Below are 27,748 nucleotides of genomic sequence, written 5' to 3'. Positions count from 1 at the left end.
GATGGCTTCCCCTGCATCTCCTCCTCGTCATCGCGGTGGCTGTGAGTCTCCTCCCTCCTCCTCCCAGGCCAAAACGTTTGCTCCTACTTTTGGCCAACCAGGAAATGGGTCTCAAGACCTGCTTCCTGATCGGCCAGAAGGAGAATTAGTGTGACAATAGCGAACTGTGCCCCAAGCCCACCCTTTTTTTAAGCCTATTAGAGCCTCTGGCTCTTTTCACATGCTTAAAAAAATAAATAAACCCATTGCAATCTATGCATCAGGTGCCTGCATGTGGCCCTGCACCCTGCATTCTGGGCCGCCACTGCTCCTTATATCTGGAGGAAAAGAGGTCTAACCCTCACATACGGAAAGGCTTCTTCACAGTGGGAGCAGTGAAAATGCGAAAATACGAAATAGACTTCCACAAGAACTAGTTCTGTCCACCTCAGTAGATTGTTTAAAAAAAGAGCTGGATGTATTCTTAAAAGCACAAAATATAACTCTATATTAAAGAGGTAACACCAGGGGTAGTTGATCCAGGGAATATCTGATTGCCTCCTGGGGGATCAGGAAGGAATCCCCCCCCCCCCCCCATTTTTTCTAGCCTGAAATTCTCAGTTAAAATGCATTGTTAATCAATTTGCTTATAGCAAATTGATTGCCAAATAATTTTGAAACCCATCATTGAGAGGCATTTAGCAACTCTGCCACTAAAATAAAAATGTGAAAATAATGGCTAGAAAGGAAATAACGCTGTAAAGGAAAGACTTGCCTCTCCTGTTGACAATCTTCCATCTCTTGAAGAGCTAGGTTTGCTGAAAAATCTTTAGTATCTGACAATTTTCTAAGTCACTACAGGACACAATAGTGAGGTTGATGCTGATGGATCAAACTACAGTATTTTGTGGAGAACCAGGGATATAAAAGATCCTTTAGCCACTGTAGGTCTTCAAGACAGCAAAGGTTAGTAGCATGGGCATAGAGACAATATGCTGTTTTTTTCTTTACCAGCAGCCCATATTTTAATGATTTTTGCAAGTGACAGAGTTGCCTTAACGAATAACTCTTTTCACAATTTTATTTTTGGTTTATACTGCTATCTGAGTCCTTGCTTGGGGATTCCAAACCACATTGTGCCTAGGTGAGCATTTCTTCCTTTCACTCTAGTGAGATTTCTTCTCATTCATGTTGTGCCTTTGGGAAAGGAAGTGGTGGCCAAGCTCCCAAGTGGTTATAGCAGTATGGAGTTTCAAATGATTCTCTAATCTATCCAAAAGTTGTAAAACATGTGCACTGGTGTTTTACCTTAAAATGCCTCTATTTCTCCTTAGTAATGATCCTCTGAAGTTTATACTAGCCTAAGGAATAAAAAATACCCAAGAGGCATCTTGAAATTCTTTTTCTGATAGAAGATGGTCCCCTAGAAAAGAAAATATAGGGTACGTTATACATACATGGACAGACGTGTACAGTACAAACATTAAATGTTGGGGCTTGTTCACACCAGCCTGCACATAGATTGGGAACCAATCAAAGTGGTTTCTGATCATGTGATTGCTATGACAGCTATAAGTGATCACATGTAGGCTGGAGGCTTCAATTGCAAAAAAAACTTTAAATCTGCACATGACATTGAAGATGCCATTGCAGCTTGAAATTGGCAGTGTTAATTTATTTAAAGGAGGTGTCTGGACATCAATGCTCACATCCATGGTGCGGCATCAGTCTACTGCTGCAGCTGTCCCCTGCTGGCTTTAAGCCCAAAAACTGAGCAATCACATGGCCGCTGATTACTCAGTTCTTGGTCTTGGGCCAGTCTTGCGCCTGGCATTTAGGTATCAGTAATCTCCAGCCATATTAGTGTTAACTGGCCTTTAAAGAAAGGGTATAAATAATAGAAAATACATTCGTTTTACGTGTTAATTAGTAAATAATCTTACCGTTTCTGTCAGCACTTTTAAATGGTTCATTTGCCTCATCAATCTGAGTCTCTGTGGCATTTGACAGTTCAGCCAGTGTTATAACACCATCCTTGTTCATATCATAAAAATCAAAGTTGAAAGGTAGAGCTAAAATAATATAAAAAAATCATTTTTCTAAATTACTAATTTACTAAATCCTCAAGAAGAATATTCAATAGTCCAGCTACTCCTTTCTACATTACTGTTCTCATTAGTCTGATAGAGATGTATCCTACAAAGTATTAATTTTGTACTTTTTCATGGGGTTGTAAATTAAAACTTTGGTTAAAAGAACAAATAGAAGTTTATGTAAATTTCTTATCCTGACATGTCAAACCCTAAGACCCTTTTCACACCAGGGCGTTTTGCAAGCGCTACAGCGTTAGAAATAGCGCCTGCAATCCGCCCTAAAGAAACTGAACCATTGTGTGCAGTGTGAAAGCCCTGAGGGCTTTCACACTACAGCGGTGCGCTGGCAGGACGTCAGAAAAAAGTCCTGCCAGCAGCTTCTTTGGAGCGGTGAAGGAGCGGTGTGTTTACCGCTCCTACACCGCTGCTCCCCATTGAAATCAATGGGGCAGCGCTGTGATGTCGCCGGCAAAACGCCACTATTGCGGCATATTGCCGGCGGTTTTAATCCTTTTGCGGCCGCTAGCGGGGGGTAAAAGCGCCCCGCTAGTGGCTGAAATGCGCTGCAAATCCGCCGCAAATCCGGCGCTATCAGCGCTATCAGCAAATCCGCCGCAAATCCGGCGCTATCAGCGCTATCAGCTATCAGCGGTGTGGTGTGAAAGGGGTCTAAGACCCCTTTCACACCACACCACACCTTGCGTCGGCGGTAAAACGCCGCTATTTTAGCGGCGTTTTACCGCCGGATTTGCGGCGCATTTCGGCCGCTAGCGGGGTGCTTTTACCCTCCGCTAGCAGGCGCAAAAGGGTTAAAACCGCCGGCAATACGCTGCAATAGCGGCGTTTTGCCGGCGGCATTACAGCGCTGCCCCATTGATTTCAATGGGCAGCAGTGGTGGAGGAGCGGTAAACACACCGCTCCTTCACCGCTCCAAAGAAGCTGCTGGCAGGACTTTTTTCTGACGTCCTGCCAGCGCACCGCTGTAGTGTGAAAGCCCTCAGGGCTTTCACACTACACACAATGGTGCAGCTTCTTTAGGGCATTTTGCAGGCGCTATTTCTAACGCTATAGCGCCTGCAAAACGCCCTGGTGTGAAAGAGGTCTAAGTCCTTGGGCCTGGTTGTTACAGCTACCATAGCTTGAAGAGCAGATGCCTTCTCTGTTAGTACTTATTGTCTGCAGTTACAAGGTAGGCCGCAGGCAAGATGAATGTAAACAAAACAATGTTTGCCAATTTTCTTTTACATACTATCACCGGAGTAGTGATGTGTCACTATTGTGATGTTGTTCTGCTTTGGCGTTAATCGCCTACAATGGCTAAGTGCTCTGATATCACTGTATGTCAGTGCAGCCAGCCATTGCAAGTGATCACTGCCACAGCAGTAAATGTCAGTGCAGACAGTCTCAGTGTCCCCAGTTACCGCCACATAAGTCCTAATGCTATCATAAGTTATTGTTCACATATGTGTTTGGATCACTCTTCAAAGAGCATTTGACAGGTGGAGAAGTGGTGTTGTATTTCCTGCTTCCTACTTGCTTTAACCCCTAGGACCAAACACCACCGTTCACCTAAATGAGTCATGATTGGTGGGCAAGTCACCTGCCAAAAGCAACAGGGGGTATAAATTCCTGAGATTATAAGAAAGTAACCCTCCTGCGCTTAGGTGTAATGCTCAAGGGAAGGAAGTGTGTCAAAGCCTAGGGTCTTGCTGCCCTCTCAGGACCATGGTTATCCAAATATACTGAAAAACTGCGAAAAATAGAGAAGGGTGCACCGACCTAGTGCAAATCCATTATTAACATTATTAAAAGATAAAAAGTGACACACATAATACTCAAAAACGCAAGATGTATACACACATATCAAAGCAAAATGAAGACAAGTCACCTCCAGGACTGCTGGAAGATTCCAATAGTGCAAGGAGACCAGATGGAGTCCGTGATGGCTTCATTGATGCATTTCGAGGGAGAACACTCTTCCTCAGAGCCAGAGTAGCTCTGAGGAAGAGGGTTCCCCCTCGAAACGTGTCAGTCAAGCTTTGATATGCGTGTATACATCATACATTTGTGAGTATTATGTGTGTTACTTTTTATTTTTTAATGAATGTTTATAATGGAACTGCACTAGGTCGGTTGTGCCCTTCTCTTGTTTTTGTTGTTTTTTTATATAGATTCGTGCTATGGCTGCAAAGCAAAACGCTGCAGCCATGGCATATTTCCATCCATATTGTCAGAATCTGCAGCTAAAAGGGGTAGCAGCTGAAGGGGGTGTGGTAAAACCTCTGCTCAAACACAGCAAGCCTTAATCCTGTAGCAAGTCGCAGTGTCCTCAAACCAGTGTAGCTAGAAAGAGTGGAGTTGATTTACTAAAACTGAAGAGTGCAAAATCTAGTGCAGCTGTACATAGTAGCCAATAAGCTTATAACTTTAGCTTATTCAATAAAACCTGGAAGCTGGTTTCTAAGCAGAACTGCACTGAATTTTGCATGCTCCAGTTTTAGTAAATCAACCTTACACCACCACACAAGACTAGTGTTGCTAGCAACAGTTTTCCTGATCACCACCACACAAGTCCCAGTGTTTTCAGACCTGTGTATTCCATCATCAGTGTTCCTGATCACATCACACAGGTCCGATATCCCACTATGTTCCAACGAGACACCTGTCCCAGCCATCCCTTAAGCGCAACTGCACTCCTGGAACCACAAGGAATTGTTTTGTTCCTCCTTTCTTCAGTCTTCTGTACTCCCTGGCCAGTGAACATGGCATTCCTAGGAGCAGCCACGTAGCAGTAGGCTAAGCTTGCATAGGAATGGGGACTGCTATACATGATGCTACACCAATCTATATTCCCTGACCATTTATACAAAGTTGACCATTACAGTACACTTTTGTTAATACAATTGGTTGATTTTTGTGATATAATGTCCAGTAGATAATCAGTTCAAACATTAAAAAGGTCTCACACATGTGGTATCCCCATACTCAGGGGGAGTGGCAGAATGTGTTTTGGGGTGACATTCTAAGTATGCCCATGCTGTGTGGTAAATATATCTTATTAAATTGACAACTTTGTGTAAAGAAAATACTTTATTATTTTTCTGCATTTCCCATATACTTTAACGGTGTTCGCATGTTCGAACACATTTTTTGCCTGTTCGCATGTTCTGGTGCAAACCGATTGGGGGGTGTTCGGCCCATTCCTAGTCACTACTGTGTCAGTGCTTCTGCATGAACTATAAGGATGTATTGCTCCACAGCACATACAATTACAGAGGTGAATGAAGGAGTGGATTTCAGAAGCTCATTTATTGCTTGTTTACTGTTTAAGGTATGTAAAAACTTAAATGTCTATAGCCATACCACGGGTTCATCTTACAATGGTGTAAACCTAAACCTATATGAATGGTAATATTAAGATATGGCACTTTACTTACCAACTATTACAAAATTGGGATCTTCTGCATTAAACTGAGCTGATGATCCAAAATCATTGCCATGGTCTGAATGTGACGTCATAGGAAAAAGACATGCTGTCTGAAACAACAATATACCAATGCATGCCCATAATATTTTTCCCTCCATACTTGTCTGTAAAAGAATGACATGAAAGTGAATCCTAGCTTATCAGAAAAAAAAAAAAAAAAAATTATATATATATATATATATATATATATATATATATATATATATATATATATATATATAATTTCATCATTTATATGTTAATAATAATCTATGAGATTATGAAAACTTCCACTGCATCCTTGTTTGTGAAGGTGTATGTTCCAAGTCTTTAAATGAGTCACTGATATTAACCACTTGCTGACTATGCTATAGCCAAATTATGGCTACAGGGCGGCTGGCTAGTTCTGGGATGCCGTCATATGACAGTGTCCCGTGATCGCGACCACTGTGTGCCCGCTGCAAGGTACAGACAACATGCTCAGACACTGCTGAGCACATATTTGGGTAAAGAGCCAATCAATGCCTCTTTACCACGTGATCAGCTATGTCCAATCAAAAACGTAAACAGAAGCTGGCTATTGGCAGTCCTTTCAACATGCTGACAGTATGAGGAGAGGAGAAGAGAGCTGATAACTGGCTTCTACAAAAGGGACATCAGCACTGATAATCAGGGCACTGACTATTAGTGTCATGATTAAAGATGAGCCAAACAACCCCGGTTTGGTTCGCACCAGAGCTTGCGAACATGTAAAAAAATCAGACAAACACATGAACACTGTTAAAGTCTAAGGGACACAAATATGAAAAATCAAAAGTGCTAATTTTAAAGGCTTATATGCAAATTATTGTCATAAAAAGTGTTTGGGGACCCGGGTCCTGCCCCAGGGGACATGTATCAATGCAAAACAAAAGATTTAAAAACTGACGTTTTTTCGGGATCAGTGATTTTCATAATACTTAAATGAAACAATAAAAATTAATTATTCCTTTAACTATTGTGCCTGGGGGTGTCTATAGTATGCCTGTAAAGTGGCACAGTTTTTATAACAGTACCACAGCAAAATTACATTTCTAAAGGGAAAAAAAGTAATTTAAAACTGATCGTGGCTGTAATGAATTGTCGTGTCTTGGCAATATAGATAAATCTAATTGAAAAAACGGCACGCCCCCCCCCCCCCCCCCCCGTCCATTACTGAATAGTATGAATGTTTTTTGAAAAAAAATACAATTTTTATATATTTTTTGGGGATATTTATTATAGCAAAAAGTAAAAAATATTGAATTTTTTTCAAAATGTCGCTCTATTTGGAAAAAAATCAACGCCAATTTTGTTTGGGAGCCACGTCGCACGATTGTCAGTTAAAGTGACGCAGTGCCGAATCGCAAAAAGGGGCTTGGTCCTTTTGGCTGCAAATTTGTCCGGGGCTTAAGGGGTTAATGACCAGGTTTTTTTTGTGATACGGCACTGGTTTATTTTGAATATGAACTTGGAGATCTGGTCCCCAACTAGAACTACCAAAAGGAGAGAAGAGCTAGCGGACTATTGCGGTACATGTTAGGGCTGTAGTAAATACACTTTATATAGGCCAATTTGCAAAAACAATACATCAATTTATTAATACAATAAAACCATTTCACAATGACAAGCTGGTACAGGTGGTGAAGTATTTCTATTAGTTTCGCTATATCTTACCTTCTTCAGGAAATACATACATCTGCAAAAGAGTATAGACATCAACAATGATAGCAAAAAATACAGTGACCCTCCGGGTCAAATGCCGACCTGTCCACCAAGCTGGGCGCAGGCGTCATCGCCGGCACACAGCATCACGGGGTCAATGGTCCCACAGAGCGCACGCGGAGATGAACCACGGCATGCGTGTGCGCCACCAATACATGCAGGGCGCGCAAACTCGCGTGCATCAGGACCCACAGCGCACACGCGCGGGATCAACACGGGCACGCCTGTGCATAGGTCCCATGGCCAAATCTAGGGCCGGGACGTATGCAAGGGGAAGGGAGACACCGCCCCTGAAAGAAAAGGCAGCGGGGTATAGCCAACATCTTGCTATCCTTATCTCAACACATCCCTGTCTTTTCTCACACAATTTCAGTATCCCTGGTATTGGTCACTTTGGAACCAAGCATGCCAAGTACTATATATAGATGGTTTATATATATGGTCTTTGCACTGGCTATGGTGTATTGATCCTGCCATTTGGTATTTTGACAGGACCTCTGGCCATTTACTACTACTTAATTATAAGCCCACGGTCGGACATTTCGACAACCAAATCCGTCTGATTTTGTCCGAAACTGTTGCATACACAGTCAGAAAATCTGATCGTACTTAACGTGATGACGTTATTTTGTTACGACGGGACTACGTTCAGGCTAGTAGCCAATAGCTTTGGTCTAGGAATTTGATCTGAGCATGCGTGGCACTTTGTCCGATTGGAATTCTCTACACATGATCGGACAAAGTCCGATCGGAGCATGTTGTCAGAAAATTTTATAGACAAGTTGGAAGACTTGGTCCGTCGGATACTCCGATGGAAACAGTCCGATGGAGCCCACACACTATATACAGTACATCTTACATCCGACAATTGCATAGATTTGGAAACATCTTTTCCCGTGAATATAGCCTTTTAACATAGTTTAGATATAGGTAAGCCCATATACTTTATATTCTACACAATCTAGTGTGGTGCCTATTAAACTTGGAGAATAAAAAGAAAGAAATAAAGAGATACCTTATAGTATTGCAGTATGACACCTTCTGTATACATATAATTTACAAATAATGTTTGAATGAGTTCACACACACTGCGATTATATATATCATTATTTTATGTGGAATGGACAGTGTCCATACACTTGTCACAGTTATTGCATTCCTGTTCCTATCCCATTATAGATGCCTTTGCATTGTTCATGCAGGTCATTGGTCTTTAAAGAAAAGGAGATCATTTATAGTATTGCAGTGGGATATTTTCGATATATACACAATTTATAAACAATGTTCAAGTGAGTTCACACACACTGCGATCACATATTATATATTATTATCCTATCTGGAATAGACGGTGTCCACACACCAGTCGCAGTTATTGTATCACAGATGCCTTTGCATGCCTCTGCGTCGGTTTTCACATGGGCGACCTGTGTGAATGGTGCAGGGTTATTATAGTTTAGGGGGGGGGGCTATCCTCCATTCTTATTTTCCCCCTTCATTCTTAATTCATTAATCATAATGTTAATGGAATATTTAAGTTCATGGTCGGCCACCAAGAGCATATGCTTCATTTGGGTGCATTTATTGCTTTATGCACTTGATTGAGGCTTTAAGACTCACTTTATTGTCCGTGAGGGTTCTCAAAGTTTTTTGTTTTCTTTTTTTGTTTTGTTTTGTTTTACTTTACATCAACAATTTTATATGTCATATGTGTGTTTTTCATTTTTTGAAAACATGATAGTAATTGTGAATATATTTTTATGATTATGTATTGATTGATGTATTACTTAACCACTTTCAGACCGGACCATTTTGCTGGTAAATGACCAGAGGTCTTTTTACACTTTGGCACTGCGCTGCTTTAACTGGTAATTGCGCGGTCATGCAATGTTGTACCCAAACAAAATTTGCGTCCTTTTCTTCCCACAAATAGAGCTTTCTTTTGATGGTATTTGATGATATTTTATTTTTTGCGATATAAACGTAAAAAGACCGCAAATTTTGAAAAAAAATGATATTTTCTACTTTTTGTTATTAGAAAAATCCAATAAACTCAATTTTAGTCATACATTTAGGCCAAAATGTATTCAGCCACATGTCTTTGGTAAAAAAAAAGTCAATAATTGTATATTTATTGGTTTGCGCAAAAGTTGTCACATCTACAAACTAAGGTACGTTTTCTGGAATTTACGCAGCTTTTAGTTTACGACTGCCTATCTCATTTCTTGAGGTGCTAAAATGGCAGGGCAGTACAAAACCCCCCCAAATGACCCCATTTTGGAAAGTAGACCCCCTAAGGAAATTGATAAGAGGCATGTTGAGCCCATTGAATATTTTATTTTTTTGCCTCAAGCGATTGAATAATGACAAAAAAAAAAATTTTTTTTTTTTTTTACACAAAGTTGTCACTAAATGATATATTGCTCACACATGCTATGGGCGTATGTGAAATGACACCCCAAAATAAATTCTGCTGCTTCTCCTGAGTATGGGGATACCACATATGTGGGACTTTTTGGGAGCCTAGCCGCGTACGGGGCCCCGAAAACCAAGCACCGCCTTCAGGCTTTCTAAGGGCGTAAATTTTTGAGTTCACTTCTCACTACCTATTACAGTTTTGAAGGCCATAAAATGCCAAGATGGCACAAAACCCCCACAAATGACCCCATTTTAGAAAGTAGACACCCCAAGCTATTTGCTGAGAGGCATGTTGAGTTCATGGACTATTTTATATTTTGCCACAAGTTGCGGGAAAATTACAAACTTTTTTTTTTTTTTTTTTTTTTTAACAAAGTTGTCACTAAATGATATATTGCTCATGCATGCCATGGGCATATGTGAAATGACACCCCAAAATAAATTCTGCTGCTTCTCCTGAGTACGGGGATACCACATATGTGGGACTTTTTGGGAGCCTAGCCGCGTACGGGGCCCCGAAAACCAAGCACCGCCTTCAGGCTTTCTAAGGGCGTAAATGTTTGAGTTCACTTCTCACTACCTATTACAGTTTTGAAGGCCATAAAATGCCAAGATGGCACAAAACCCCCACAATTGACCCCATTTTAGAAAGTAGACACCCCAAGCTATTTGCTGAGAGGCATGTTGAGTTCATGGAATATTTTATATTTTGCCACAAGTTGCGGGAAAATTACAAACTTTTTTTTTTTTTTTTTTTTTTAACAAAGTTGTCACTAAATGATATATTGCTCATGCATGCCATGGGCATATGTGAAATGACACCCCAAAATAAATTCTGCTGCTTCTCCTGAGTACGGGGATACCACATATGTGGGACTTTTTGGGAGCCTAGCCGCGTACGGGGCCCCGAAAACCAAGCACCGCCTTCAGGCTTTCTAAGGGCGTAAATTTTTGAGTTCACTTCTCACTACCTATTACAGTTTTGAAGGCCATAAAATGCCAAGATGGCACAAAACCCCCACAAATGACCCCATTTTAGAAAGTAGACACCCCAAGCTATTTGCTGAGAGGCATGTTGAGTCCATGGAATATTTTATATTTTGCCACAAGTTGCGGGAAAATTACAAACTTTTTTTTTTTTTTTTTCACAAAGTTGTCACTAAATGATATATTGCTCACGCATGCCATGGGCATATGTGAAATGACACCCCAAAATAAATTCTGCTGCTTCTCCTGAGTATGGGGATACCACATATGTGGGACTTTTTGGGAGCCTAGCCGCGTACGGGGCCCCGAAAACCAAGCACCGCCTTCAGGCTTTCTAAGGGCGTTACAGTTTTGAAGGCCATAAAATGCCAAGATGGCACAAACCCCCCCCAAATGACCCCATTTTGGAAAGTAGACACCCCTAAATTTAGGGGTACACTAGTGAGACTAGGTAATAAATGGCGGGTGCCCTGAAACTATAAAAAAATAACTAACCAACCAGCGTCACCTGTAACAGTTATATGGTGATCACTGGTGAAAGGGTTAACTAGGGGGCAATTAGGGGGCTTTATGCGGTAGTATATGGGGGTCCCTGGCGCTATAAAAAGCTGCAGCGAACCTAAATACCTACCTGCCTAACTAGCGTCACCTGTGACACTAATACAGCGATCAGAAAAACGATTGCTTATTAGGCTGGGTTCACACTGGAGCGATGCGGGAACGCCACGAATGCGCGGCGGGTTCCCGCATCGCATGCCTCCCGGCGGCAGTTCACACTGCCCTATGCGAACTGCTGGGAGTGTCAGTGAAATGTTACTGACACCCCCAGATCAGTTCGCATATCGCAGTGCGATCTGCAAACTCGGATCGCATGGTGTGAACACCCATGCGATCCGATTCTGCTGCGGGCCAAAAAAAGGGTCCCGTGCGAATTTGCGGCGGGTGCGGCGGGTGCGGCGAATGGCTGAACTCGAATCGCACAGAGATCGGATGTGATTTGCACTGCAGTGCAGTGCGAATCACATCCGTTCTCATAAACCTCTGCAATGTGAACCCAGCCTTAGTGACACTGGCGACGGGGGGTGATCACGGGGTTAAACCTTTATTGGGGGGGTTAGGGGGTACCTTAGAACTAAAGGGGGCTAACCCTAACTGCCCTAACAGTTATTAGTCACAAATGACACCCGCCGGGTGATCAGGGGGTTAAACCTTTATTAGGTAATAAATGGCGGGTGCCCTGAAACTATAAAAAAATAACTAACCAACCAGCGTCACCTGTAACAGTTATATGGTGATCACTGGTGAAAGGGTTAACTAGGGGGCAATCAGGGGGCTTTATGCGGTAGTATATGGGGGTCCCTGGCGCTATAAAAAGCTGCGGCGAACCTAAATACCTACCTGCCTAACTAGCGTCACCTGTGACACTAATACGGCGATCAGAAAAATGATCGCTTATTAGGCTGGGTTCACACTGGAGCGATGCGGAAACGCCGCGAATCCGCGGCGGGTTCCCGCATCGCATGCCTCCCGGCGGCAGTTCACACTGCCCTATGCGAACTGCTGGGAGTGTCAGTGAAATGTTACTGACACCCCCAGATCAGTTCGCATATCGCAGTGCGATCTGCAAACTCGGATCGCATGGTGTGAACACCCATGCGATCCGATTCTGCTGCGGGCCAAAAAAAGGGTCCCGTGCGAATTTGCGGCGGGTGCGGCGGGTGTGGCGGGTGCGGCGAATGGCTGAACTCGAATCGCACAGAGATCGGATGTGATTTGCACTGCAGTGCGGTGCGAATCACATTCGTTCTCATAAACCGCTGCAATGTGAACCCAGCCTTAGTGACACTGGCGACGGGGGGTGATCACGGGGTTAAACCTTTATTGGGGGGGTTAGGGGGTACATTAGGACTAAAGGGGGCTAACTCTAACTGCCCTAACAGTTATTACAGTCACAAATGACACCAATGCAAAAAAAAAAAAAAAAAAAAAAATGACATTGGTGTCACTGTGACTGGGGGGCAGGGGTAATTGGGGGGGTGATCGGGGGGTAAAGGGGGGGTGTGAGTGTGCCTGGCATGTTCTACTGTGTGTGTAGAGTGTTGGTGCAACTCACTGATCCGCTCTCCTCCGTGTCGGAACAAAAAATACCGACACGGAGGAGAGAATACATCACTTCCTCTCCTGTGTTTACATTACAGGAGAGGAAGTGATGTCACCGGGGATTTCTATTCGTCGGGAGCGATCGCGAGGGGGTGGCCATGAATGAATGGCCGTCCCCTCGTCCGGGATCGCTCCCGAACGAATACCGACCGCCGCAGGCACCGGGCGGGGGCCCGATCGGGCCCCCGACCCACGGGAGGCAAGGGACGTACATGTATGTCCTTATGCCTGCCCGTGCCATTCTACCGACGTACATCGGCGTGCGGCGGTCGGCAACTGGTTAAATATCAACATTTATTTACACACCGATAAAAGCATGAGATCGGTTGGTGTATGTACAACCTTATAAATATTTGGTGACTATGGTCTGTTCTGAGTCCTGGATTCTCCATGCATGCACACTACTTGTCATCCGAATAATTCTACCAATTGTATGGCTCTATACTGGCTTTTACATTTATTCACTAACAGTTCACATAAACATGGCCACTGCATTGATGCGGCTTTGTTCGGTGTATGTTCATTCCTGTTACTCTTAGATCACAGTTTTCTCTAAATATTTGAGTCTATTTACAAATACATAAACATTTAACACAGTTTTTTACTCTAAATTGCATAATATTCATTCACCCTTCCCTTGTTTATGTATTCATAGTATATTTTGCACAAACACATAATTACTATTACATTGTATTATATTCATACTAATATATATATATATATACATACATTTACACATATATTTTTTCTTTTACTTTATACACCATCACTTTCACCCACATATTTTTGTATATTCACATTTTGTATTAAATTCATACAATCACGTTTTACCACACGCATATTTTCACCCCCCTTTTTCCTTTTCCCAGTCATTCTTAATAATTAACAACTGGGTGTGGAATACATGTGTGGAGAATCTACGATGATAGCTTCACCAGCTGTCATGGTTTTACCTCTGATTTTACTATGGTGTGTCTATACGTGAATAGTATATATTTGTTTATTATTCAGAACAAAAGTCAGCTATGAGTAAGCGCTGTTTGTAGCGTGAAACGCGTCAGCATTCTTGTTCTATTTTTTTTTGTTCCTCTTTGCTGTGATGTGTTGTTCCATGGAGTTTTGCACTTGCATTTGAAGAAATAAAGGCACTTTATTTTTTACTCAACCCGGAGTGCGGCTATCCAGAGTTTTGTTCTGTTTTTGAACATTTGGAGACCACACACTGTCTGATTATACGACAACACGGTCCTATCGGACATTGTCCATCGGAATATCCGACCATGTGTACAAGGGCTTAGACTAGTATATACATTATTATTTTCTACACAGACGCCGGCCTGTTTTATGGAACATCTCCCCCAATCGCCGGGGGAGGCTGTCTTGGGTGTTTCATTCACTCTGCTGGTGCATTGAGTGGGGTAAGAACCTGTGATGTATGATGTATATTAACTTTTCCCCCCTTTTTTCATTGTTTTTTTATATTTAATAAAATCTATCAATGTATTTTTTGCTATCATATGTCAATACTCTTTTACAGATGTATGTATTTCCTGAAGAAGCTAAGATATAGCGAAACTAGTAGAAATACTTCACCACCTGTACCAGCTTGTCATTCTGAAATAGTTTTATTGTATTAATAAATTGATGTATTGTTTTTACAAATTGGCCTATATAAAGTGTATTTACTACAGTCTTAAAGAGGAAGTAAACCCTGATGGGTTTACTTCCTCTTTTTTTCCCTGCAAAGGTAAAGCATAATGGACTACTATGCATCGCATAGTAGCTCATTATGTGTCACTTACCTGACACAGGAGCCAGCGAAGTCGCCGCTGATCCCTGTAGTCCGCCGCATCCATCTTGCTGGTGGCGTCTCGCAGCTCCGACCAATGACAGCGGCGAAGCCGCGATGATGTCACTCCCGCGCATGCGCACGGGAGTCGCGTCTCGCAGCTCCGCCGCTGCCATTCGGTGAAGCCGCGATGACGTCACTCCCGCGCATGCGCACGGGAGTCGACAAATTAGGCAAATCCATTCTTGGACTTGCCGCATTTAGTGCGCCTGCGCGCCGCTGTCTACGGCGCATGCGCCGTAGACAGCGGTGCCCATTTTCGGGCAAATATCTCCTAAACCATATATGTTTAGGAGATATTGCTTGGACCTACAGGTAAGCCTTAATCTAGGCTTACCTGTAGGTCAAAGTGGTTTGAAGGGGTTTACTTCCTCTTTAACATGTACCGCAATAGTCCCTTAGCTCTTCTCTCCTTTTTGTAGTTCTGGTTGGGGACCAGATCTCCAAGTTCATATTCAATATATTTATGGATGATGGTACAGTACATAATTATCTTTAGTTGTTATTAACTGTGAGACCATTCACATTTTCACTGGTTTATTTTAACTGAAACTGCGCTGTCATGCTCCGCCTTTTTTCCCCACAAATTAAGCTTTTGTTTGGTGGTATTTGATCACCTCTGCATTTTACATTTTTTGCACTATGAACAAAAAAAAGACCAACAATTTTGAATTAAGGAAAAAATATGTTTTACTTTCTGCTATAAAACATATCCAATATCCTCTCTACCCCAACGCATGCAGAATGGTATCATCATATCCATCAGACAGGAGATGATCAGTGTGGTGCACGATGATCCCTCTATATTTACAAGCACGTAGGCATGCTAGCTCAGCTTCCAAGAGTCACTACGTGTTGATAATTCACAATCAACTCCCAGGCCAGTGCTGGATGCCAGACAAGTTCCCAAAAACACAATTTCCAGAGACGGAAACAATGAGACGTCCCTCATGCCCTGATAGGTTTACATAACCATTGGTATATCCAGTACACATAGGGTTGGGCCCTCCCTTTCAGTTTTTTTTTCGCAGTCCCAGTACATATGTACTTCACAACCAAGCTCCCCCCTTACTCTCCTCCTCCCCTGTCCCATAAGGAGACACTCTATGACATCTCTATAGATAGATGTAACATGACGTCTATATATGTTTGTCACCTGTTCAGTTTGGATATGACGATATGACAATACTCAATTATCTTGATATTGTTGATTACTTTCCATAAGTTTTCTGTTCTCCTAACTGTATATGACTGAATATCTTTAAATACTTGACACATTGACAGTGTATGTTGTAAACTTGTATTCTTTGAAAAAAAATTGTAATAAAATCCTTGAAAAAAGAAATCATATCTAATAAAAAATGTAAAAAAATCTGTTTCTATATAAATTTAGGCCAATATGTATTATGCTACAAATTCTTGGTAAAAAAAATCCCAAGAAGCATAAATAGAATGCTTTGTGCAAAAGTTATAGCGTCTACAAAAAATAGGATGTTTTTTTTTTTTTACTAGAAATGGTGGCGATCACTGACTTATATCGGGAATGCAATATTTTTGCGGGCGTTTGGACACTAACTGACACTTTATGGGGACCAGTGACAATAATACAGTGATCAGTGCTAAAAATATACACAGTCACTGTACTAATGACACTGACTGGGAAGATCAAAGGGTTAACTGTGTGCCTAGCCTGTGTTTTACTACAGTGTGGGAAGTGCTTTTACTAGGGGAAGATATGGATCCTAGTCCTTGCTTTTGCAGAAACACAGAATTTATGCCTTCTCTACTGACAGAATGGCGATCTGCCTTGTTTACATAGGCAGACCAGTGTTCTGTGTCTCTGCAGGATGATCAGCGGGTGCCAGCCAACGTCGAGTCCATTATACCCGCTAATAGGCTCCCACTGTGTATAATCATAGTGGGAGCAAGCCGGCGGCGATGTGTTCTCGCCCACTACCCAGAAGAGCCAGATCACGTATATATATATGATCTGGCCCACAGCTGCTGCCCTGTCACAGTAACACTGCTATAGGGCAGTCAGCAAGTGGTTAATGGTCCTGTATTTTTCATATAATTGTTTCTTAGTCCCCTCTCACACAGGGATGGTGGGTGCATCGGTAGTAAAGTGCTGTGATTTTTAGTGGCGCTTTACCATAAATTTTGCGGCGCTATGCCAGCAATAGAGCCGCGCTGCCCCATTGATTTCAATGGGCAGGAGCAGTGTATACACCGCTCCTTTACCGCTCCAAAGATGCTGCTAGCAGTACTTTTTTTTTGCATCCTGCCAATGCACCACTCCCGTGTGAAAGCCCGCGGGGCTTTCACACGGGAAAAGCCCCGAGGGGCAAACATGATCTGGAACCACTGCAACCACCCAATTAGTGTACTCTATTACTAAAGACAGAAATAAACTACATATATACAGTGCAACCATGGACAGTGAAGCCACCCTCTAACAGTAAGCCAGATCACAGCCACAAAAAAAAAGGAATTTACAGATTACGAGTAGGATGAGAGCAATAGAAGGCACTTTGTGAGTTAACCACTTGCCGGCCATATACAGTACATATTCGGCGGTAAGACAGTTCTCCTGCGCAGGATCACATACCTAGGCTGTGCTGCGATTGGCTGCAGCATTAACCAGTCAGTGGGTGCTGGCTGCTGATTGGTCGCTGGCACCCGACGATCAGCTTTAGAGATTACCGAAGGAAACCCAGTGTAGCTAAGCAAACACATGGCTCTTTTCTGAAACAGCAATGAGCTTTTTTTCCTTCCTGTAAATAAGGAAGGAAAAAATAGCACATGACTTAGTAGAAACTCCTCACACAGTAAAGCTTGTTGGCCACACATTTAACCCTTTGATCACCCTAGATGTTAACCTCTTCCCTGCCAGTGTCATTAATACAGTGACAGTGCATATTTGTATCACTGATCACTCTATTGGTGTCACTGGTTCCTCAAAAAGTGTCAGTTAGGTGTCAGGTTTGGCTGCCGCAATATCGCAGTCCTATTAGTCTCTGATCGTCGCCATTACTAGTAAAAAAAATAAAAAATCCCATGGATATATCTCATAGTTTGTAGAGATATGCAAACCAATCAATCTACACTTATTGCGTTTTTTATTTAAACAAAAATATGTAGCAGAATACATTTTGGCCCAAATTGATGAAGATGTGTGATTTAAATTTTTTTTTAAATTGGATATGTTTTATAGCAGAAAGTAAAAAATATATATATATTTTTTAAATTGTCTGTATTTTTTTGTTCATAGCGCAAAAAATAAAAAACACAGAGGTGATCAAATACCACCAAAAGTTTTGGGGTACAGTGTCACACGACTGCGCAATTGTCAGTTTAGGTAACTCAGTGGCGTATCGCAATAAATGGCCTGGTCATGAAGGGGGGTAAACATTCCGGAGCTGAAGTGGTTAAGAAAACATACATAAATATATATATATATATATATATATATATATATATATATATATATATAATGTATATAATTTTTTCTAACTGTAGTTTGATGTAATTTTAACTCTACACATGTATGACAGTTGGAAACTTAAATATTCTGCAGGGTTTTTTCATCTACACTGCTATACATTTTTGAAATTGCTCTGGATTTGTGCTATGTGGTCATCTTAAAAATAAAAAGTCCTCAAAATGTGATTTTGGTGACTTTCATCAATCAAGGCCCACAGTTTCAGGACAAAATGAAGAACACTGCATGATGCTTGTTATATACGCACAGGCTAACAAATAAGAAATAATATTTATATTTCCAAAATGTTCCAAAAAAGAAAAACAGTTGAGCAAAGAAGTCAATGTTTGGTACAAATATGCTCTTTCATTCACAGTGAGGGTGACCTCAAGTTTTGTGTCTCTCAGCATGGTCAGCTGTATTTCCGAAGTAACATTTTGTTCCAAGTACAGTACTCACAGAAAAGAAAGGTTTACCTTGGGCTGATGTCTTGTCGCTTTTTCCTTTTTTAAGTTCTGCCAGTGTTTTTCACGAGCGCAGAGCTTTCTTTAGAAGTCCTTCCACCTAAGTGTGGAGGCGGAACAGATATTGCAGCTGGCTGCTCCTAGTACTGGGGAGAGAGGAGGGTGATGATTAGGGAGAGGTTAGGAAGATCACAGACTGTACTTTAGATTCCTTCAGGAATCCAATACCCCGCTGCTTAGCCCTTTAGTATTGTACATGTGATAAACTAAAGAGGAGAGGTAGCGTTTAGATATCCAAGTTATACAGATTATTTTATCCTTTGCTTTGAAAATATACTTTAATAGCAGTAACAGTTATCCTATGAGACTCCTAACTCTAATGCCCCGTACACACGAGAGGGATTAAGTCTGACAGACCTCCAAAGGAGTTCCGCCGGAGTTCCGCCGGAGTTCCGACGGAGTTCTGGCGGACTTTTCGACCGAACGGACTTGACCACACACCATCACACCAAACTCCGACGGAGTCGAACGTGATGACGTACGACTGGATTCGACGTAGGAAGTTCCTAGACAGTAGCCAATAGCTGCCCTAGCGTCGGTTTTAGTCCGTCGGAGTAGCACACACACGAGCGGATTTTTCAAAGGGGACCGGGTCCGGCGGAGTTCCGTCGGGAAAATTTAAAGCATGCTTCATTTCTAAAGTCCGTCAGACTTTAGCTTCGCTAAAGTCCGTTGCAGCCCACACACGATCGGATAGTCCGCCGGACTCAGTCCGTCGGAGTTTGGATGTCGAAAAGTCCGCTCGTGTGTACGGGGCATTAGAGTTACACCATATTACCAAAATTATTGGGACGCATGCCTTTACATGCACATGAACTTTAATGACATTGCAGTCTTAGTATGTAGGGTTCAATATTGAGTTGGCCCACCCTTTGCAGGTATAGCAACTTCAACTCTTCTGGGAAGGCAGTCCACAAGGTTTAGAAGTGTGTCTATGGGAATGTATGACCAGTCTTCCAGAAGCTCATTTGTGATGTTAGGCACTAATGCTGGACGAGAAGGCCTGGCTCACAGTCTCTGCTCTAATTCATCCCAAAAGTGTTCTGTCAGGTTGAGATCATGACTCTGTGCAGGCCAGTCAAGTTCCTCCACCTCAAACTCACTCATCCATATCTTTATGGACTTTGCTTTGTGCACTAGTGCTCAGTCATGTTGGAGCAGGAAGGCGCCATCCGCAAACTGTTCCCACAACGTTGGGAGGATGAAATTATCTGAAATGTCTTGCTATGCTGATACCTTAAGATTTCACTGGAACCAGAGGGTCAAGCCCAACCCCTGAAAAAACAACCCCACACCATAATCCACCCTCCACCAAAGGAGTTAGACCAGTGCACAAACAAGGTCTGTAAAGAGATGGGTGAGCGAGGTTGAGATGGAGGAATTTGACTGGCACAGATTCCTGATCTCAACCTGATAGAGAGATTGCAAGCCAGGCCTTCTCGTTCACATCAGTGCCTGACCTCACGAATGTGCTTCTGGAAGAATGGTCAAACATTTCCATAGACACACTCCTAAACCTTGTGGACAGTCTTCTCAGAAAAGTTGAAACTGTTATAGCTACAAAAGGTGGGCCAAATCAATATTGAACCCTACGGACTAAGACTTGGGGTGCCATTAAAGTTCATGTGCGTGTAAAGGCAGGCGTCCCAATAATTTTAGCAATATAGTGTATATTTACAGAGACCTAGTATGGGTCTTTAACATGGAAAGCAACCTAAATATTTTATAAACAATAATATACACTTACGCCCTCACACCTGTGTATCACCACTGCGCTTGTAAAAACCTAAAAAGATTAAAAAATCCTGCTACCACTCTAAGTAAATGAATAATGTGCAAAAAATCCTACCAAACAGTGTAGAATGAGTGGCGCTAAATACTAAGTGAATGTGCCAATAGCACACACTCTAAACCCAAATGTATCCAATAAATGCATACAAATAACAAAAGTAACAGTGATTTGTAGAAATTTAAACTATAGTGTAAACACCCTGTGAAATAAGTGATTCCAAAAGAAAATATAAATAAAGTGTCCAATATTTTAAAAACAAAAGGTCCACTTCCAAAAAAAGTTCATTAGATGGTTACCAGTGAATCACTTATAATTATAGTCCATAAAAACTTCCAGGAACACTCCTCCACCACACCGCCGTGACTCCAATCCCCTTATGTGCACACACTCACCAGCTGTTTATGCTTCACACTGCCGTGCTTGGCTAAAGACGCTTTAACCCTCTTTTCATAGGGATGAAGAGTGAACAATCTCCAGGTGCCAGTCAGAGATAAATGCAGAGTTCCCGATTTATCCTCTTAAACGCTTCACATGTAAATGAAAAAAAGCACAGCCTCCGATTGTAAAAACTTCACACACTTTTAATCTCATAAAACTTCACTACACTGCACTCACATGTGGAATAACAAAGGCACACCATAAATAAATGCACAGCACTCCAAAACCATAAGTAGCTGGATAATGGAGGGCCACGGCAGACCCAGGGCTTACAAGATCATGGAATCCCATGAGTAAGTCGATTTTATGACGAAACATGTCTGGGGCGTGGCTACTAAGCGATCATTGAAGTAGACACGGAACGCTGACCAGTATACACCGAGTGGCTACTAGCGGGAGCTGGGACGAGGAGGGGTGAGCCAGGTAGCTGACATCTCGTGATCATCTCACAGAACACTATACAATCCATAATCTGAAAATGGAAAGAGTATGGCACAATTGCAAACCTACCAAGACATTGCCGTCCACCTAAACTGACAGGCCTGGAAAGGAGAGCATTGATCAGAGAAGCAGTCAATCCATGATAACTCTGGATTAGCTAGCAGAGATCCACAGCTCAGGTGGGTGAATCTGTCCACAGGACAACTATTAGTCATGCACTCCACAAATCTGGCCTTTATTGAAGAGTAGCAAGAAGAAAGCCATAAGAAGTCCCATTTGCAGTTTGCAAGAAGCCATGTTGGGAACACAGCAAACATGTGGAAGAAGGTGCTCTGATCAGATGAGACCAAAATTTGACTTTTTGGCCTAAAAGCAAAACGCTATGTGTGGCGGAGAACTAACACCGCACATCACCCTGAACACACCATCCCCACCGTGAAACATGGTGGTGGTTGCATCATGTTGCAGGGATGCTTTTCTTCAGCATAGACAGGGAAGCTGCTCAGAGTTGATGGGAAGATGGATGGAGCCAAATACAGGGCAATCTTAGAAGAAAACCTGTTAGCGTCTGCAAAACACTTGAGACTGGGGCGGAGGTTCAACTTCCATCAGGACAATGACCCTAAACATACAGACAGAGCTACAATGGAATAGTTTAGATCAAAGCATATTTATGTGTTAGAATGGCCCAGTCAAAGACCAGACCCAAATCCAATTGGGAATCTGTGGCAAGACTTGAAAATTGCTGATCACAGATGCTCTTCATCCAATCTGACAGAGCTTGAGCTATTTTGCAAAGAAGAATGGGCAAAAATGTCACTGCCTAGACATGCAAAGCTGGTAGAGACATCCCCAAAATGACTCGCAGCTGTAATTGCAGTGAACGTGGTTCTACAAACTATTGACTCAAGGGGGCTGAATACAAATGCACGCCGCACTTTTCAAATATTTATTTTTGAAAAAATTGAAAACCATTTATCATTTTCCTTTCACTTCACAATTATGTGCCATTCTGTGTTGGTCTATCACATAAAATCACAATAAAGTAAATTTTCATTGTTTGGTTAACAAAATCTGGAAAATTTCATGGGGTCTGAATACTTTTTCAAGGCACTGTATGTGGGTTATTTGTGTGTTTTTAAAGCATTTCTCTGATCAAATCATGAAAATGTAAAATCATTATATCAACGTTCACATTTACTTCTAGCCTACTATTAATATTCAGAATGATCTTGAAGTTTAAAAACTTTCTTTGTGGAGATTCTCACACATTTACTTTCTGGATATCTGTGACAAAACTCACTAACGTGAGTAGTCCCAGCTGTGTCACACATTTCACAGATCCTGCCTTCTGAACTAGGAGGTGCTGAGAAGAGGAGTTTCAGCAGGCGGAGTCAGAACAGGTATCGCTGCTTGCAGGCAGCAAGGTACTATGGGATATGTAGTCCTTAGAAATTGCAATTAAACAGCAGAGGAGAAGCTGCAAAGCATTCATGGAAACCAGCCTTTTGGAAAGAGATGACCAGCATATAGGTGGCATTCACAACATGAAAGGAGATTTTTAAAGTAAGATTTTATTGAATTGTCATAATAACTATTGTTATAGCAGAATGGGTATGTGAGATAAATTAGCTCCAGCCCATGGAGAGGATGATTCATGGCACTGGAACAATTTCTGATGGCGTGGACACAATGGGAATACTTCTACGCTTCAGCAAAATTCTCTCACAATCTTTAAAGTATGCAAGCCAGTCCCCTAACCCCCCCCCCCCATGCTTCTAGTCTCTTTTCCTACCACTGAGTCTTGGGTGTGCATATTGGGGCTCTGCCCTCTTTGCCCCTTCCCCTCTTCTTTACGCCCCCTCTCCCCTCCCTTTTTTGTTCTCTCTTCTATATCTCTCTTCCCCTTTCAACATTACATGAGTGACAGAACATTTATACTTATGAGTCTAAACCCCCTTTTTTTGCTGGTCCCTGGTAGTGCCTACCTCTGCGATTCTGTTCTTCTAATGCAACTTCTTGCTTTTGTTCTATATTTTTGTATCTACAGTGATCTATAAAAACCTGCATGATTGTTATTTGGTCTCTGTGGGATTTAGTCTTGAATGTTCGTTTGTTTTATTTTGACGATTTTTCCTTGCTGTTTTGCATGTTGGTGCCAGATGCCTTATAGGTTCACTTTCCTTATTGGACTGATATGCCACTGCCTTTCTGGTTACTCTTGAATATGGTGTGAACCTTATGTTCTCTGATCTGTTAAATTACATGCTGTTTTTATACAAACACATCTGTTGTACTTTGTTTACAGGTTCTGTATGCTTTTGAATTGGCGACATCACTGTTTTTGTACTTTTTTCGGACTTTTGTAATAATTTGGAACTTGCAATAAACAAAGATTATAGATAAAAATAACTATTGTTCATATGTATATTACAATGCTGATGTTATTGTTTACAAAAATGTTTTTTTATTGGAAGATCCATCATATAAAAAGTAGTACACAGTGAATGGTTATAAACAATAATACAATGTTGTACAAAAAATCACATTAAAAGAATGTTGTGAATAAACGCAGTGGAAATCATATAAAGTTGACTATATGGACCGAGAAATTAAAATTACAATAGCATATTGATACTTGGAGAGATCTGAGTGATTAAGGCAGGTCTCAAAATGACAATTTTTTGTTGAAGATAAACATATTGTCGTGCAGTGTGTGGTGAATTGTATCAGTAAGTTTCATAATTTCCATCCTAGATAGAACCTGTGACCAAATAAGATTGTTTGATCTCCAATTATAAGCAATCATCCATTGTATGGAGCTAAACAGTGAATTTATTAATTTGTTGCATGATGTTGAAATATTTGGTATAGAAGCAAACAGAAGACATATTCTGGAAAGTTCAGTTGATTTGCTTGATGCTTCTTTAATTCTGTTAGCTGCAGCTTGCCAAATTGGTTTCAGAAATGTACAGCTCCAGAATATGTGTACAAACGTCCCTTGCTCTGAGCATCCTCTAAAGCAATTACAGGAAGTTGTAGGGTAAAAGTTATGGATCTTTTTAAGGGTCAAATACCATCTAGTTAATAGTTTTAATGGTGTCTCTCTAAATGAGATGGCACAGTTGCTTTTATGGAGGTTATCCATAATTGTTTACCATGTCTGTGTTGTGATTGAGCAATCTAGTTCTGTTTCCCAATGTAGCATGGGTCCAGATTTCTCTGGTAGGGAAATTCTGTTAAGATGACTATATAATTGGGAAATTAAACCTCTCTCCCTCGGGGAGGTTATGCAAATGTGCTCAAAAACTGTGTTTGAAGATTGTATTGATAATGCATAATGGTTTGCAATGAAATTTCACACTTGAATATATCTCGGGTATTCTGAGCTTGGAAATCCACATTTAGATTGGAGAAATTCAAAGGTGGGAAACTTCATATCATGAACTATAGGTCTAAAAGAGGTTAGGTTGTTGTTTAACCATAGTATGAAGGGACTGTGATCTTTATATGCTTGTGTAAATCTAGGATCTAGGAATAAGGCCAATGGTGGGACTGTTGAGGATAGTTTAAAGGTATTTTTATGTTTGAGCCACAATTGAAAGGAATGTGCGACAATTACATTTTTCTTGAGGATATTGTGGTGAGAATTTATATCAGACCATAGAAGACCTGGAAGAAATAGAGGGGAAATCAAGAGAGATTCAAAGGAGATCCGTGGTATATTGTCTATATGGGTGGAATATTGTGGCAGCTGTGAAAATCTGACAGCTAGAAAGTATTGGCAAATATTTGGGAGGCCATACCACCTTTGTATTGTGGTCTATTCATTAGGAAGTAGCTAAATCTGGGGTTTTTATCCGACCAAATAAATGTATTGATTTCCCTTTGAAGTGCTTCCAATCTCGTTTTGGGGATGTTGATTGGAAGAGCTCGGAAGTAGTAGAGAAGTTTTGGGAGGATTGTCATTTTGAAAGTGCAAATTTTACCCAGAAAGGAAATATGGTAGGAGGAATATAAATTCAGTAATGTGCTTATATGAGAAAAGAGTAGAGGGTAGTTGGATTTGTATAGAGAGTTATAGGAAGATGTGATATGTACGCCTAGGTATCTAAATGAATGGGGCACCATATGAATGAGAATTTTTCTTGCAATATGGAGGTCATGACTGGGGGAATGTTAATAGGGAGTGCCAAGCATTTGTTTAAATGCATACTCAGACCAGAGAGCTTATGGAATTTATGAAATTCTAACAGGTTAGGTAAAGAGATAAATGGGTCAGTTAAAAATATGAGTGCGACGTCTGCATATAAACTACGTTTGAATTTTCTATGGCTTTTTGTGTAACCTTTAATATTAATATTGTTCCCTAATAATTGTGGAAGAGGTTGAATCTCTAAAGGGAAGAGTAGAGGTGATAACGGGCAACCCTGTCTGGTGCCTCTACTCAATGGGAAGAGTTCTTACCTGGGATTTTGATTCTAGTTTGGGGGGAATGGTATAGGGCATTGAATCCATGTATACATTTTTCAGAAATTCCAAATTTAGGGAGTATGTGATTTAGATAAAACCAATTTACTCTATCGAAGACCTTTGTATGTCAAAGCTTAGTAAACAAACCGGGTGTGAATACAGGTTAGCATCTTGAATGATATTTGAGACCAGCCTGATATTGTCTACTATTTGTCAGAGATGTGACAACCCCAGTTAGTCTGTCTGCTAGTATTCTACCAAAGATTTTTAAATCATTATTGAGGACCGAAATGGGCCAAAAATTTTGTGGGAGGGAATGGTCCTTATGTGGTTTTAGGATTAGGTATAAATTAGCTAATAGCATATCATCGGGGAAGTGATTACCTTGTAAAATATGATTGAATAATTTGGTTAGTTTGGGTGTTAATAATGGTGCAAATTTCTTGTAATAGACAATGCTGATGTTATAAATGAAATTAAAGTGTGTGCTGTGACAGTAGAACTGCTTTGAACATGTGCATATCATGTCCACCAAATGTTGTCCAAATCAATTAGTGGAGGGGGGATTATTGTGTGAGGTTGTTCAGGGGCTGGTTCCACTGAAGGTAACTTTTAAGGAGTCAGCATAGAAAGACATTTTGCACAATTTCATGCTCCCAACTTTGTGGGAACAGTTTGGGGATGGCCCTTTCTTGTTCCAACATGACTGCGTACCAGTGCACAAACAAGGTCCATAAAGACATGGATGAGTGAGGTTGGGATGGAGGAAATTGACTGTCCTGCACAGAGTCTTCACCTCAACCTGAAAGAACACCTTAGGTATGAATTAGAGTGGAGACTGCAAGCTAGGCCTTCTTGTCCAACTTTAGTACCTAACCTCACAAATGGGCTTCTAGAAGAATGATCAAACATTCCCATAGACACAATCCAAAACCTTGGACAGCCTTCCCAGAAGAGTTGAAGCTGTTATAGCTGCAAAGGGTGGGCCAACTCAACACTGAACCCTATGGACTAAGACTGGGATACCATTCAAGTTAATGTGTGTGTAAAGGCAGGCGTCACAATACTTTTTTTTTACTAAAGTGTATATACCCTTACTGCAATCTAACCTACATATAGAAAGGGAGGGTCAGTACTCTGAGAAAATCATATTAATTACTTTGCACCGTGCTGTCGGTTTAAAATGGATATTATCTACAGCAATGCTGCCTCTCACTGCTGGTCTCATGAGATTTGGAGATGTTACTACTACTGTACCAGAAAATCTGCAGAACAAGGTTCTTCCTGTTCCTGCTTTAGTCATTCTGTGAAAATATACTTCTGCCACATTTCCTACTGCTTTTTGATCAATATCCCACCAGTCCTCAGATCATCAATCATTGGAGAAAGATCTAGCATGAGGAAGCAAGTTCCTTCTCTTCTACCAAGATGGCTGATTTCATGCTGAGACAATGTACAAAACAAAGAATGGTAAGTCCGTCATGGGGAAAAGACCAGCTACAGGGAGATCACAGACAATGCTAGTGACATTTTTTTTGCCCACTTTGTCCTTTTTGGGACAGCTTCCACTTCTAACAACTTAAACATTTTAACTATAGGGGAAATCAACCAACTGCATTCAGTAATATAATTTATTGATTAGAGTCCATCTGCATACAATAACAATTTCACATGAACTCAACACACCTCTTTCTAGAGGGCCCATATGTTTGATAGAAGACATACCTAAACAAACAGCATAATCAGAGTAGAGTAGTTCTAGCAAAACAAGCTTGAGGTAGCCTTCTGGCAAATCACCCATGAGAATTTTATTATATAATGGTTCCTAACTTAAAACATCCTTTGGGGTACCAATAAATCTAATATTAAAAATGGTATGAATGTGGAAAATCTGTGCCTAGAAAAA

General features: G+C 41.3%; 1 protein-coding gene across 1 annotated transcript; it reads right to left on the bottom strand.

Moving 5' to 3' along the window:
• Positions 1 to 1,046: 1,046 nt before the first annotated feature.
• On the bottom strand, positions 1,047 to 18,786 carry LOC143927771 (uncharacterized). The gene is made up of 4 exons (XM_077452112.1): positions 18,651 to 18,786; positions 5,511 to 5,664; positions 1,923 to 2,051; positions 1,047 to 1,402 (listed from the first exon to the last, which is right to left on the bottom strand). The coding sequence occupies exons 2-4, from the start codon at positions 5,656 to 5,658 to the stop codon at positions 1,341 to 1,343; spliced, it is 339 nt and encodes a 112-aa protein (XP_077308238.1). The 5' UTR covers positions 5,659 to 5,664; positions 18,651 to 18,786; the 3' UTR covers positions 1,047 to 1,340.
• Positions 18,787 to 27,748: the final 8,962 nt, after the last annotated feature.

The sequence above is a fragment of the Lithobates pipiens genome, unplaced genomic scaffold, assembly GCF_037356315.1.
Source record: "Lithobates pipiens isolate NorthernLeopardFrog02 unplaced genomic scaffold, aLitPip1_a1.2 Scaffold_23, whole genome shotgun sequence".
In the NCBI taxonomy this organism is placed as follows: Eukaryota; Metazoa; Chordata; class Amphibia; order Anura; family Ranidae; genus Lithobates; species Lithobates pipiens.
This window is presented reverse-complemented; position numbering and strand designations above follow the sequence as displayed.

Bases quoted from the DNA above. Each gene is read 5' to 3' on its own strand.
- LOC143927771 (XM_077452112.1), bottom strand. From the start codon at position 5,658: ATGGAGGGAAAAATATTATGGGCATGCATTGGTATATTGTTGTTTCAG. The intron at 2,052-5,510 runs GTAAGTAAAGTG...ATATTATTTTAG, and splicing joins TCCCAATTTTGTAATAGTTG to CTCTACCTTTCAACTTTGAT. The intron at 1,403-1,922 runs GTAAGATTATTT...TTTCTTTTCTAG, and splicing joins TAAAAGTGCTGACAGAAACG to GGGACCATCTTCTATCAGAA.